The sequence below is a fragment of the Archocentrus centrarchus genome, chromosome 5 (assembly GCF_007364275.1).
Source record: "Archocentrus centrarchus isolate MPI-CPG fArcCen1 chromosome 5, fArcCen1, whole genome shotgun sequence".
Lineage (NCBI taxonomy): Eukaryota > Metazoa > Chordata > Actinopteri > Cichliformes > Cichlidae > Archocentrus > Archocentrus centrarchus.
In genome coordinates this window covers 550,641-561,049 of record NC_044350.1, presented here as the reverse complement: position 1 = coordinate 561,049, position 10,409 = coordinate 550,641, and the positions used below count along the sequence as shown (strand labels likewise).

General features: G+C 38.6%; 1 protein-coding gene across 3 annotated transcripts in view; it reads right to left on the bottom strand.

The window, feature by feature from the left end:
• Positions 1 to 1,702: 1,702 nt before the first annotated feature.
• zbtb40 (zinc finger and BTB domain containing 40) overlaps positions 1,703 to 10,409 on the bottom strand; it is a 45,967-nt gene continuing 37,260 nt past the window's right edge. For 2 of the 3 annotated variants that reach the window (XM_030729429.1, XM_030729430.1), the window contains exons 12-13: positions 5,641 to 5,882; positions 1,703 to 3,979 (exon numbers count right to left, since the gene is read on the bottom strand). In XM_030729429.1, the coding sequence (XP_030585289.1) occupies positions 3,767 to 3,979; positions 5,641 to 5,882 (455 nt within the window). In that variant the 3' untranslated portion in view covers positions 1,703 to 3,766. Of the gene's footprint in view, positions 3,980 to 5,640; positions 5,926 to 10,409 lie in introns of those variants that run through there. The other variant, XM_030729431.1, reaches the window with a different exon arrangement.

The window sequence follows — 10,409 nt, the reverse complement described above, 5'->3', positions numbered from 1 at the left end:
TATCCACTATATAACTATGTAAAACTATGCATGCAGAAAAGGCAAAACTCTCAAAGACACTATATGCAGACTGATAAAGTATCTACTACTGAATGTGTGAGAACACAGCTGCTGTGGATGACACCAAGCATGAAATAATTTATTCATTCTTCTTCATTCTTCATATGTTGTCACCTTCTTTCTGTCAGGGGTTAGGCTGAAGCACCGACAATGGAACAAACCTAAATACCAAAATAGGAGTGGCCTACAACTGCTTGTTTCACATTTTTTTTGACATTGTTGTCTAGTGACAGTACACAGGTACAACATGTGGACATGGGCCTGCAAAGGTTGACGTAGCATGTACAACTACCACTGCACTGTTGTACTTGGTTCCTCGAGGAGCACTCATTTGCTAGCAACTTATCAGTCACAAGTTAGCCACCCCATAAAGCACAAACTGCATTCTCATCCCTTTTGACTCCCAATGAAAATAATCTACAAAATAAACATGACTTGAAGGTAGTGACTGAGACCATAAACTCATCAAGGTGTTTACGAGGTCATAGTTCAAGGAAGGAGTGAAAGTCATTTTCCCACAGTCATCTATAGAATTTCCATAATTTGCCAAAAGATTTGTTATCCCTTGCTGACCATTAGAAAGAATGCAGGTTGCATTAGGTTCACTTTTCAGACTCAGAAGCTACATTCATTTATTGCATACAGTCTATAATTCCTACAGTGTAATGCCCCTGCCCTTGGATGGTGTATTACTGGTTTTATGGTGAAAGGGCCACATGATTGTGCTCAAACGGGATTCCATATAAACAAAATGTACACCTGGTTAAGAACTCTTATTAAGTTCAAGTTAGTTAATCCCCTTTCAACTGTTTGGTTAGACAGTCTTTAATGCATTGAACAGTATATAACATTACTTCAAGATCAGAAGTTGCATTAGCATGTACCCTAGCAGAAAAAGTAAGAGTAGCTTATTGTCCACTATTTCAGGTGTACTGTGGATTACAATCGATGAACTATGAGAGCAAGTATACCACAGTAGGAATCAAGTTATGTTACTAAACCATAAGTAAATTAACCATCTGTCACTTTTTCGAATTTGCACTCAACTTCATCATGCAGAGCCAAACGCACCAACTTTCTTTTATGCCATTACCCACAAGAATACATCAGATTCAGAGCTACTAATACAAGCTCAGGTAAAGTGTCTCAACTCTTGGTCAAACCAGCAGGAAAGGAGTCTCTTTTTTTTCTGAAGCCATCTTTCTTGACAGTGGATACTTGTTTTATTATCAAGCACCACAGATCCAACAACAATTGTTTTGATTTCTACCCTTCACCAAGCATTTTCAAGCCTATCCCAGCTGACAGGGCGAGAGGCAGGGTACACCCTGTACAGATCGCCAGCCTGTCACAGGGCTAACACAGAGAGACAGACAACATCAATTCAATTCAATTCAATTCAATTCAATTTTATTTATATAGCGCCAAATCACAACAAACTGTTGCCTCAAGGCGCTTTGTATTGTGGGTAAAGACCCTACAATAATACAGAGAAATCCACACTCACATTCATACCTATGGGCAATTTAGAGTTTCCAATTAACCTATCCCCAGTAAGTGCATGTCTTTGGGCTGTGGGAGGAAACCAGAGTACCCGGAGAAAACCCACGTAGACACGGGGAGAACATGCAAACTCCACACAGGGAGAGAGGGAGGGGACTGGGCCAAGGTGGAATCGAACCCAGGCCTTCCAAAATTCGAATGAATTTTGAAAATTCATGAAAAATTAAGCCATAAATCAGAAATTCACCTGCAGAATTTTGTAAAGATTTGCCCAATGAACACTTGCAGCAAGTTTCACAAGATTGAGCCAATAAATAAGGGAGAAATAGTTATTTAAGTTAAACATGAATGTACCATTTCTTCAAAATTACAAAAATTCATGAAATATAAAAATTGAAAATTTAGAAAATGTAATCAATCTGTAGAGCTTTGCACATTAAAAATGCACACCAAGTTTCAAAAGAGTGGGCCTAGGAATGAGGGAGGAGTAGGGATTAAAGGTGAACATCAATGTACAGTATTTCTGAAAAATTTAGAAAACTCAAAAAAAAAAAAGAAATCTAAAAACTCAAAAAACTGTCTCCCCTATTTTGTAGAGCTTTACCCAAGAGTATTTGTGCAAAATGTCAGAAAATTTCAAATATAAATGATCAAGAAGCAGCAAATTTAGCAACGTTGAGAGACAGACGGATGACTCGGTATTGGATAAGCGCCACTGACCCGTACGCTATCATATCAAAAAAAGTAGTATTTTCTTTTTGACAACATAGTAAGCTCATTGGGAATCACTCAGAAAGCAAGCAGGCTGTAGTTAGTGTGTTTTTGAAATAAGAGGGAGTGACCATCATCTCCAAACGCAACATATAAAATGTACTTTGTTCTAGTATGATTTTATTTCTGGTCTGAAACGTTTCCACTAATAGGAAACTAATGAGAAAGTTGTCTTCTTCTTCACTGCTTTAACAAGTTTGTACCTGTCCTCTCAAGCCTGGATGAAAAAAATACAATAAATGTGCAATAGTGGAAAGTACATTTTTTCATGTACCTCAAAGACTTGTACAGAAACCTTTGACCATTGGTAGGCATATACCTGAGCATAACTAGCTAGATGTGGATTTTATTGTTATGCTTAGTACTTCTCAGGATTATCCTTTGTCAGAGTTTATGAGGTGACCAGAATAGATGTTTGTATTTATCTAATCCTTGTCAGATTGTGAACCAATAATAAATAAGTAAATACACTTATGTTTGGATTTTTTAATATTTCTGAAGACACACATCTTTTTTTTCTTTTTTTATTAATACTCAACCACAGTAGATATGTACTGGCCATGTCATTTCATGTTCCAACTTAATGGGATAAACAAATGTGAGCTATGGCAAAATGGCAGAATTTCAGGGGAGAGACAACTTTCTTCAGCTGTGACAGTCATTTTATTATTACAGCTACAACAGGAAACATCCCAGAAAGCTTTCAAAGGGTAAAAAAATTCCAGTATTTCAGATTTTATTACATGTCACAAATACCATGAAAAGATCCAAAGTCAACCATGACTATAAATTATAATATACAAGGTTTATATTGACTCAGTCTCACACATATCATCCTGCTGCCATAAATACTCACTAGAGCAGCAAATCTGTATTAATCTGCAGCTGAAAATAGTCCCTAACAAATGCATAGGTTTCTATAGTGTCCAGATGTTGGAAGTCTTGGTTGAAAGTACATTTCTGACCCTTTTGTAAAGATTAATAGGGAAGTAATGGTAGATAGCATTGTTTTTCGGTCTTTTCATGGAATGTTGACTTCAAAAACAAACCATCTACACTTAAATATTTATATAAAAGTGTCTGTTTGATTGTTAAGAATTAAAAAAGGTTTTAGAAGTTTAGACAGCAATCATGGCCAGACTGAAAGTAAACAATCACTTTGCGTTGGGTTGTTGTTAACTGGAACTACAGGAAATGACACACACATATGATGGCAATAGTTTTTCAATTTTATGTTTGGAGTTTTACTTTAGTTGCATCTCTTGTGATTATGCTTAAAAGCCACCCTGGGCTTTTGTGCACAAAAAGCAACACATCTACCACATTTAAATGTGTAAAACTACCAAAGTAAAGTCTGTGGTGGACAAAGTCCCCGGTTTATCTTAATGATGATAACCACAGCATTGCTCAGTGTCCTAAATTCATCTCACAGCTAAGAATCAGAACCTGCCAGTTTGTCCTCGCAGATAAAGGCCACAGAGTTGTTCAGAAGATCATACATGTTCACCTCCACCACCTCTGCTGATGATCTTCCCTCTCTACCACCTGCCAGAGCTACAAACACCTGCTGACCAATTCCGTGTTGCCCTTGCTCCTCTGACTCCACCCCTTGCTCTTTGTCCCCTGCTGGATCCGCTGCTATCACCTGTGAAGTCAGAGAAACTGTATATGAAATGTTTTTTAAAGTTTATTTTAAAAGGTAAAACTGCTCTGTTGATGGGAATTTTTTTTTTAACTGTGGTGTTGCCAGCCACTTCAACCTTTCAGCTGCAATTTGATAACTTTTACAGCACTTGGTAAAATCCTAAATTTGCCAGCCTGTCACAGGGCCTCAAAAATTTACTTGACTTTTTATTTTGCAAAGATTGTGTAACCACTGCTTTGAAAAGCCTGACACTGGGAAAACTGCACATTCCTGTGAATGTGCCAAATGCTCCCACCTGAAGTGCTTGAAGATTGTCCTGAAAACTGCTGGGTAACCGCTGGAGACCCAGCGCTTATCACCACGCAAATTTGGGTCACTTTGACTGTGAAGTTAATTTTTGCTCTGTAATGAAGCAAGAGCAAATATCCAGAACGGGACATCCTGGAAAGAATCGAATCTACCCAGTCCAATTAAGCTCAGTCCAGAGATGCATGAGAAGATACCTCAGCCTCAATAACGTTTAGAGTGAAGCAAACAATATCACTGTCATGTGATTATTAGTGCCCTTGTTTTAGAGCACCTTGTAACTGTGCTTGAAAAATTGCTGTATATTGATTACTCATCAGTATTAACCATCTATTGCCTTTAGTTCTATTTCATTAGGTTGCAGCTTAAAAATATTTTTACCATGGAATAATAGCTTATTAGACTATTAAGTCAAAGGTTTTATTTGTCTTGCTGACCCACTGTAAAATAAAACATATTACAAAATAGGTGGGCCAAAATATTTATATAACAATATATGTCATAATTTTCCACTGTGATCAGGTTAGTTATAATGGCACCAAAGGAAATGAGAACACTAAAAGACTGAATTGACAACCTGAACAAGAACAAAAAAATAATAATAACAATAATCATCAAAATGACACCACAGTGTCTTTTCTTCCTCAGTTACACATATATCATAATACAATTTCTTGCAATGTAACAAGTATCACAGTTATGTGATACTATCATTATTGTTATTCAGTGGGCAATATATCCCATCATTGTGTTCCAGTGTGCGATTTATCAGTATATTAAAAAATATTAAAAACTAAAATATACATGTAGTAATTCACATGCAAAACAAATTATATAAGATTTATAAATGTTGGAACAATATGTTCCACAAGTCCTCTGACACTGTATGCACCCTCCTGATGAAGGTGACATCTGGGTCAATAAATTAATAAACAAAAATAATATACTCTCATATTACAGGGACTGCAGAATGTCACAGTGGATGCCAGAGCAAAAATCCCAGATATGTCTGACAATTTCGCTGCTAAATGATTGAACTGATTAGTTTAATAGGTTTAATCACTCATTAATCAGTGAATAAGCTCTTTACTCCCACTGAGATTGATTATCTTATTAAAACGTTCCTTTTTGATGAACCTTATAATTAGGGCTCGATCAGGTGAAGATAAACCATCTCTTAGTTTATGCTGTTATAGGCTCAGGTTGCTGGGGGACTTCCCATGACGCACTTCTTCTCCACTCACTTCTTTTCACTCTACATGTGTTATATGCCACTACTGCATGTCCTTAAGTTTTAACTTTTTCTCATTTACTAACATTTTTCAAGAAAATGAAGGTTGTCACATTCTTATTACCGTGTAGGAGGTGGAGGCGTGTTCTTCCTCCCCACTCTCGTGTTCCTGCCGTGTCTCCATGTGGCAGGAAATCAGGTGCTCTTGCAGTTCCATCTGAGAGGTGCACAGCAGAGAGCAGAGGGGGCAGCTGAATGCCTCACTGCTCTGGCTGATATGCTGAGTGCAGATATGCTCCTGCATTTCCTCGTCCCCACCCAGCACAGTCTTGCAGTACAGACAACGCACCACTGACGCTTCTGAGCCTGGAGGCAGCACACAGGATCAGTGAAGACAGCACAAGAGCTGCTGGTTTGAGTCATCAAACCACAACAGATAAGATGTAAGAGGTTTACAGAGAAAGACAACAACAAATCACAATCAGAGAAATTATATTTAAACTGGGGACTGACATAAATATGACATACTAGATGTATATTTCAGAGAAGACTACAGTAGAATGATAGTATATATAAATCATCACGTGAACCAGACTTTAACACTTTACAAGAGAATCATTGTGCCCCCCCACATACACCCACTCTGTGATGGATTTTGCAGACTTAAGGCCTTTACACACTGGATGCATATTTTCTGCGCATTAAAAATATTTTTGGAACTTGTCTATTCTTAATGCAGCCGTCCACACGGCACTTATTTTTTCGGGTCAAGTTTGATTTTTTCGATTTTTGCAGTGAATAAACAGATCTGACCAATCTGACTACTGCATTTGGCAACATGAAGTCCTATCTCAAAATGCGCACTGATATACTGAATATACAATAATGTGGGAATAGTAAAATTATACTATTTCTCCTCAGACACACAGCTAGATGTTGCCCCGGATCAAACCACAAAATTCTCCCTGCTGCTGCTTTCTCATGAGAGTTGGATAAACCCAGAATCTCTTTGTCTTCCTTCTCTTGTTTAGAAACATCAGGACCTCATTGCTTGATGTCGACTGCATTTTTTTCCACTGTGTGTTTTATGTGGACAAATTATTTGCAAAAACTCAACACGTTCTGTATGCATATTTATTGTGTTCATAATCATACGCTGGACTTAACAGTATTCTCTGAAAGCCCCCTCCTGTCTGATCATTTCTTAGTAACATTTACATTTACTCTAATGGATTAGACGGCAGTGAGGAATAAGTTTTATTACGGTAGAAGTCTTTCCAGAAATGCTGTTACTAAGTTTAAGGTCAGTTTAAGTTTAATACTTCTTTAATACTGATGGATTAAAATTTCTCAAGGAGCTTTTTGGTGTGCGGACCTCCTCCTTTTTCATTCAGTTTAAGTTTAATGCCATGTGCCAATACAGTGCAGAGTCGCTACCTAAACTCTGCTCCAAGTGAAGTAGATTATTTTGTCAACAGTTTTACATTCACACTGTGTACGACTTCAGATACTGTGGCTCCTCTGAAAAGGAAAGGCTCAAATCAGAAGTGCCTGACTCCATGGTATAATTCATAAACGCGCAGCTTAAAGCAGATAACCTGTAAGCTGGAGAGGGAATGGTGTCTCACTAATTTAGAAGATGCTCATTTAGCCTGGAAAAGAGTTTGTTGCTCTATAAAAGCATTCCCTAAAGCTAGGACATCTTACTCTTCATCATTAACTGAAGGAAATAAGAACAAACACAGATTTCTTTTCAGCACTGTAGCCAGGCTGACAAAGAGTCAGAGCTCTGTTGAGCCAAGTGTTCCTTTCATTTTAACTAGTAATAACTTTATGGATTTCTTCACAAGTAAAATTTAAGACATTAGATAAAAAATTATTCATAACCATCTCAAAGACTTATCTTCATGTTTGGCTGCTTTCAGCACTGCTGGTTGTTTAGACTCGCTTGCTCCAATTGAGCTTTTGGAGTTACAATGGCTTGCAAAAGTATTCATACCCCTTGAACTTTTCCATATTTTGTCACATTACAACCACAAACATAAATATATTTCACTGGAATTGAATGTGAAAGACCAACACAAAGTGGTAAGGGAAAGTGGGGTGATTTGTGCCAGCGGGGAAGTTGTGCCACCCCCTGTTTCTAGGGGACCATAGAAGAAATTTGTCATGTGACCGCACAGTTTTGAAGAGTTAGCCATTTTACTCATCCTGCAAAGAAGAGAGCCTCATAGCATGAGAGGTAAGCACATTTAACTTTAAAAAAAATGTTTTGGGCCTTACAAAGTAAAATTTCTATGATCAAGGTTTTCTGATTGTTGTGTCTGAACAGTTATAGACAAGTTTTCAAACATTTTACAAATGTTTTAATGCTTTGGTAAGCTACACTATGAGTCTATACAGCTAGCTTTATGTTAGGTCAAAACTGCTGGATGATGCATTTATTTCCAAAAGGTTGGGGTTGGGGTGATTTGTGCCAGAGAGCCTGGGTTAAGTTGTGCCAGTGGCACAACTCACCCCCACTTATTAATATTTTAAACATATTATTTATTTCAACAGGGACATCTTCCCAGATGCTAACAGACAGGCCAAACCCAGAAGAGACCTCCACCAGTGCTGCTGCTGATCTGCCTGGACCATCACATGAGGAGCCAACCCATGCCACAGGTCTTGAAGCAGGTCCAGACCAAGGTGAACCATCCACTCATCCAGAACCAAATCCCAAACAATCAGCAAGTGACAAAACTGGTTCTTCTGCCCATTTGGGTTATGTATCTCCAGAAGCCATAGTTCCCTTTCCAAAAGCCACAGCTTTTGAGAAGGCACAAAAAGAAAAAGAAGATAAACTGGCTGAAAAGGAAAAGAAAAAGAATGAAAGGCAGAAGAAAAGGGCTCTCAAAGAATAAAATCAAACTAAACTCATGATGGAGTATGGTGAAGCAGAAGATGGCCTGGAGGACACACATGACAGAGAAAATGAAATGGGTGAAAAGGAGAAAACGAATGAAAATAAGAAGAGAGGGGCTCTTAAAGTGTCCAAAAAAAAAAAAAAAGAAAATGGTTGTCTACAGCAGCTCAGAAGAGAGTGACATTTCCATCCCACTTAACGACACAACTGACTATGAGAGTTCAGATGTCCAGAATGATGATGATGATGATGATGATGATGGTGACAACGATTTGTCTGCTGGGGACTTTGTAACTGTAAACTTTGCAGGCAAAACCAAATCCTACAACTACATTGGATTGGTTGAGAAGGTTGATGGTTGTGACATCAATGCAAAGTTTCTAAGGTGAAGTAGTAAGAGGTCTGTGGATGGAAAGCACATCTTCACTTTCAAAGAAAATGATGAAGGAGTTATCCCTAGACTAGATGTGCATAAGAAACTACCCACACCACAAAACTTGGTGCTTTTTGCAGTCAGTTTGGTCTTCATTTGAAATTAATTTTGTTATGAACATATCTTCATGTTGTACTAGGCCTTGTTTAAGGAAACTGGCCTTCGATGTCATAAATTACCTTTAAATAGAATTGCTGATTTTTTCCTTATTTTTTTTCATTATGAACTCAACTTTGTTCTGATGTGTTCATGAAGCGCTAAGCCTTGTTTAAGAAAAATGAGCTTTGATGTGCTCATGTGGGGCAATAGGCTTGTAGAAAAGTGGCCTCTGATGTTGTAAAATAACTTTAAATAAACCTTAAATGAGTCATTTTGTATTGTATTTGTCTAGCTTTTATATAGCATTACAGTTTCTGAGATCAAAATAGGTGCCTTCCCTTTGAAAGAACCAAGAGCTTTACTTTCCACTTCCTCCATGTAAAGGTTGGCTACAATGGGAGACACTGGGGAGCCCATGGCACATCCATGCTTCTGTCTGTAGAATCCATCATTGTATTTAAAATATGTTGTGGTAAGGCAGAGATCTAAAAGTGCACAAATCTGATCTGGGGTGAAGCTGGTTCTGTTCAGTAAGGAATCGTCTTCCTGTAGTCGTCTTCTGACGGTCTCCACTGCCTCAGTTGTAGGTATGCAAGTGAAAAGTGAAACCACATCAAAGGACACCATGGTTTCATCTGGATCCAGTACAAGATTCTGGACCTTGTTCGTAAAATCTGTAGAGTTTTCAATGTGGTGGGGTGTAATGCCAACAAGCGGTGATAAGATGGTGGATGGTGGATAAGAGGGTCCCTCTAAGGCAGAAGGGAAGCATAAGGAACACACACACATTAAGAAAGCCCTCAAAACATGCGGTTACCCCAACTGGGCCTTCATCAAATCAGCTAAGATGCACAGGAATGAAGGCCAAACACAAACTACAGAGAATGGGAAGGACAAGAGGAACAACATTGTCATCCCATATGTATCAGGCTTGTCAGAGAAACTCAGAAGAATTTTCTCCAAGCATGACATCTCAGTATACTTCAAACCAAGTCACACCCTAAGACAAAAACTGGTTCATCCCAAGGACAAACCCGCCAAACACAAGATCAGCGATGTAGTGTATGCTGTTCAGTGCAGTGAAGAGTGCTCGGACCTCTACATTGGTGAAACCAAACAGCCTCTTCACAAACGAATGGCACAACATAGAAGAGCCACCTCGACAGGACAAGATTCAGCAGTACATCTGCATCTGAAGGAAAAAGGGCACTCTTTTGAGGATGCCAATGTCCACATTTTGGACAGGGAAAACAGATGGTTTGAAAGAGGAGTGAAAGAAGCCATCTATGTCCACTGTGAACAACCATCATTGAACAGAGGAGGTGGATTACGTCACCAACTTTCCCCCGCTTACAGTGCTGTCCTGAGCTCCCTTCCCAGACGTCTCAACCCCCATTCACACCTTTGTTCCAGTGACCTCAATAGGCCACAGGAAACAATGGAGCGGAGTCCT